Source organism: Talpa europaea, assembly GCF_964194135.1.
Source record: "Talpa europaea genome assembly, chromosome: 5".
NCBI lineage: Eukaryota > Metazoa > Chordata > Mammalia > Eulipotyphla > Talpidae > Talpa > Talpa europaea.
Window position 1 is genome coordinate 51,558,926 of NC_140071.1, and position 3,996 is coordinate 51,562,921.

A 3,996-nucleotide genomic window follows, 5' to 3' on the forward strand; every position below is an offset into this window, starting at 1 on the left:
ATTTATTTTTCAGGTTGTGATGTCATCTACCAAGATTAACTAGATCTAATTTTCATCCTGTCATGCCACATACAAAAATAACAGTTTGCAAAGTGAAGTTTCCCATCTTTGCACAAAGATACACAGGAGTTTGTCAGACAAATAAAAGAAAAGAATACTTTACAACATCCAAGTCATTATCCTTCACACAGTAACAGCAAATGTGTTCTTTTATTTGGAAACAGCAGGGAAAGAGCCTCTTTGCCTCAAAGGGAAATGCAAACTTTGTAGTTAAAAGCCAAACTCCAGGGACAAGGCGTGGCCCTCTCAGGGAAGGTGGGGGGAGTGGGGATTCTGAATGAGGCTGGACACCTCACAAGCACTTCAGGAGGAAGGAATTGCAGGAGGTTCCTCGGGGGCAGTCACACAGCTTCCCGATCCTCGCTCCTTTTCGCACTGCGCACTGCTCACCAGCGTCGCACTGCAAACAGCACAAAGTGTGGTCAGGGGAAAGCCAACCCTAACTCCCTGTCAACACAATTTCTACCTGGTGGGAGAGCCATGTGCACCCCATCCTCATCACCAGAGGGGTACATGCAGTCAGACTGAAATGCAGGGAGCCTTGTGCTTACAATTTCAGCGAAAGAGCATAAGAAAGAAATTTAATTATTAATCTTATTTCTTACTTTCAACTTTTTTTTTTTTTTTGGTGGGGGAGAGGTCACATTTCTTGGCTCCTTTAGTTCCTTTTCCAAAAGAAGTCAATCACCCTTTTCCCGAAGAAGTAAACAAGAATCCTATATCTCCTCTCAGTTCCAATTCCCTGTTTCCCATGCCCTCACCCCGAGAAGAAAGATTTAAATGTGCTTTCGCCGAAGAATCTGACCAGAACCAATTCAAGAATTCTGACTCTAGAACATAAATTTTAAAAACTGACGGTGCTCCGTTAGGCAGGAAGAAAACTGAAGGAAAGAGAACTGAGTGGCATCAAGGGCTCTTCCAGTCCAGAGACTGTGAGATGGTGGGGCGAGGGGCAGCTCATCTTCAGAAAATATTTCCTGCACACAAACCCAAGAGCTGGTGGGCTCTTGGCACCAGCTGCTCAATCCTCCCAAATGGCCAACCTACCCTTTGCCTTAGAAACCAAGGAGGAAAGGCTTCAGGTGGAAACAAAGGGAAGCCCACAGCGTTCTGCCGACCCAGAGCGTGAATTATCTGAGAAGGTCGCATATAAAACTCCAGGTGGTACCTTTCCTCCTGGGAAAATAGGGAGGGTACCCCCAAACCTTACCATGGGGACTTGGCCGTACTTCTTCTCATAGATGGGAATGCGTTTACTCTTGAGCTTCTTCAGGACTTCCTGCAGCGCTTCGATCTGTAACACACACCCCCGGAGCCCCAAGTTGCCGCCTTGGCTGCGAGCCCAGCCCAGGTGCTCACTTCCAGCACTAGGTATAAAGAGCCCCAGACCCCGCGATGCCCTCGGACAACGCGGACCGAAAGGGATACTGGAGTGGTAGAAACTTAGTCCTAGGCACTGACGGCAGGTCCCTGAGCCGCTGAGGCTCTTGTTGTTCCAAGTGCCTGGGACAGGGGTTAGCTGCCTGGAGACCGCGAGCTCCTTGCGATCTACCGAGGGCTGCGGAAGTCCGGGCTTTACCAGCTCCCGGCTCCTGGATTCTAGAAATGGGGATGGGGAGGCGCGGAGAAGAGGAAAGCGCACAAAGGAAGGGACCGCGTGGCAGCGCAGGGAGTCGGGGCCAGGGGGATACCGACCAGTTCCTTCTCGTGAGAGGCGTCCTCCGCGGCGGAGTACATGTCCAGGGCTCGGGGCTGCAGCTCAGCGTCCTCCTGGGCACGGGTGCCCAGCAGAGGTGGCAGCAACAGCAGGGCGGCACCCAGGAGGGGCAGCAGCCGCAGGCGGGGACTCTCCATGGTGCTGAAATTCGGCACTACTGGAGCACCCCGCGCTCCCGCCTTTTATAGCAAGACAGAGCCCGGTCGCAGGGAAGAGGGAGGGGGCGAAGAAGCAAGGGGGAGTAGAGGAGGGTACGGGTCAACCGGCTGTAGGCAGCGCTCCGCCGCCGCTTGACGTCAATGCTCGCCGGGCTCCAGGCGCCCGGGAACGAGGCTCTGAGCACAGATGGCCCAGAGCACCGAGAACCGGGACCCCGCGCCCCCAAGCGCTGTCAGCCCCTCGGCAAGGGAGCTCCCCTGGGAGACTGAGCTGAAGTTGAGGGGCGAGAGGTGAGGGATAAAGATTGGAAGGGAGCTAGAAAATGGAAAATGCCTTCGAGGCAAGACACTAGCAAAAGAGTTACTCCCATCACCTAGCAGCAGCAGCAGCAGCAGGAACACAATCCACCTCACCCAAGCCTGCGTTGCCTCTCACCCAGCCCCACAGTGGCAGCAAGAAGGGGTATTGCCTCTGGCCCCACATGTTTGCTGAGCACCTTACTAGGCACGCTCTGGTGTAGAGGAGGTAAAGGCAGTACATAAAAGAAAGAGAAATCGTAGGCTTTCCCCCAATGGGTTCTTTGCTAGAATCTATGTGTTGATACTGAGAAAAGAGGGAAATAAACTTTACAAACTCCAATTAAGGAGAGGCGTGTAAAGTACAAGACTCTGGCCAGCCACTTACTATGTGACTAGGTAAAAGAAGAATCTCTCTGAACCTCACCTTTTTCTTTATAAAATGGGAATTTTAAAATGTACCTCACAAAGTTATCAGGAGGATGGAATGAGAGATAAGTATGCAAAACCCCTGAACTTTAACACGGTAAATTGAGCCAGCCTGCTCCTTCCCTTTGAAATTTGAGCCTCTGCCAAGTAAGTGACTAAGGGCATTATCTCACTTTTTTCTTAAGCAATTCAGCTATCCTCAGAATCCCTCCTACCTACCATCCTCCTTGATATCCAAGAGACCTGTATAGAAAGAAAATAAAGGAGACAAAAAAATGCGATTATAGAAATATTCCAGAGAAGTCAGTGTTGAGCTAGGTCCTCCATGACTTGTGAAGACACTGTGTCTTTTAAAACGTTGAGGTCTGGGTCTTCCTGGTGGCGCAAGGAGTTAAGTCTCAGCACTATGAAGCTATCAGCAGCCATTGCAGTTCAACACCCTACAGCAACAGCAGACCTCTCCTGTCTCCCCCGCTGCTCCCCTCAGTCAGCAGTGTATTTCAGTCAATCCACCTGTTCTGTTCCCCACTCTGGCTCTGGTGAATCCTCTCTGTCTCACACATACACATCTCTGGCCTGTACCCCAGTTCTTGTATAAAAATAAATATATCTTAAAAAAAAAAAAAAAGCACTGCACTGCACTATGAAGCAATCCACAGCCTCTGCAGCACAAGCTCCAGCTCGATCCCTTGCCAGCTAGGGAGCAACCCACATGACGCACAGACCTCTCCTGTCTCGCCCACTGCCCCTCTCAGCAGTGTATTTCAGTCAGTCTGCCTGTTCTGTTCCCTATTCTGTCTCTCGTGGGTCCTCGCACACTTTCATCTCTGACCTGTACCCCAGCTCTTGTATGCATAAATAAATCTTTAAAAAAAATAAAATAAAAGCAGTCACCAATTTTTTCTCCCAAAGATTTATTGCTTAGTTGATGATGTGGGCCATTGAGATAGTTAATACATAATCTATGCCTGTTATTTCATTTATCAAGTTTTTAATTGCTGCTCAAATGTGCACTGGGAAGCAATTCAGAGGTAATATCTGATGAATAGCACACATATTAAGAGCATCAAAATATTTTCTTTTGGGGTAAATCTAATCTGAAAATGTATCTAACACCTCCCCCAGCTCTGCCTTTCACACATACCTTTCAGTTCTACACAACAAAACATCAGTGGCAACACATTTTGCTCTTTAAGCTTTAGAAACATATTGGCACTCACTGTAAAAATCATTTCCAGTGACAAAAAAGCACACTAAGCTTTGAAAGAAAAATAGCACCCTGTTACACACTGAATAAGTTTCTAGGAACTCCTGCAAAGATGGGGTTAATTACCA

At 48.8% G+C, this 3,996-nt stretch overlaps 1 protein-coding gene across 1 annotated transcript; it reads right to left on the bottom strand.

The window, feature by feature from the left end:
• Window positions 1–232: 232 nt before the first annotated feature.
• Window positions 233–1,916, bottom strand: CARTPT (CART prepropeptide). Its single transcript, XM_084233621.1, is given in 4 exon segments — window positions 233–460; window positions 1,271–1,369; window positions 1,371–1,394; window positions 1,756–1,916. Coding segments are annotated over 4 exon segments (390 nt in total). The 5' UTR covers window positions 1,915–1,916; the 3' UTR covers window positions 233–352.
• Between the last annotated feature and the right edge of the window lie 2,080 nt (window positions 1,917–3,996).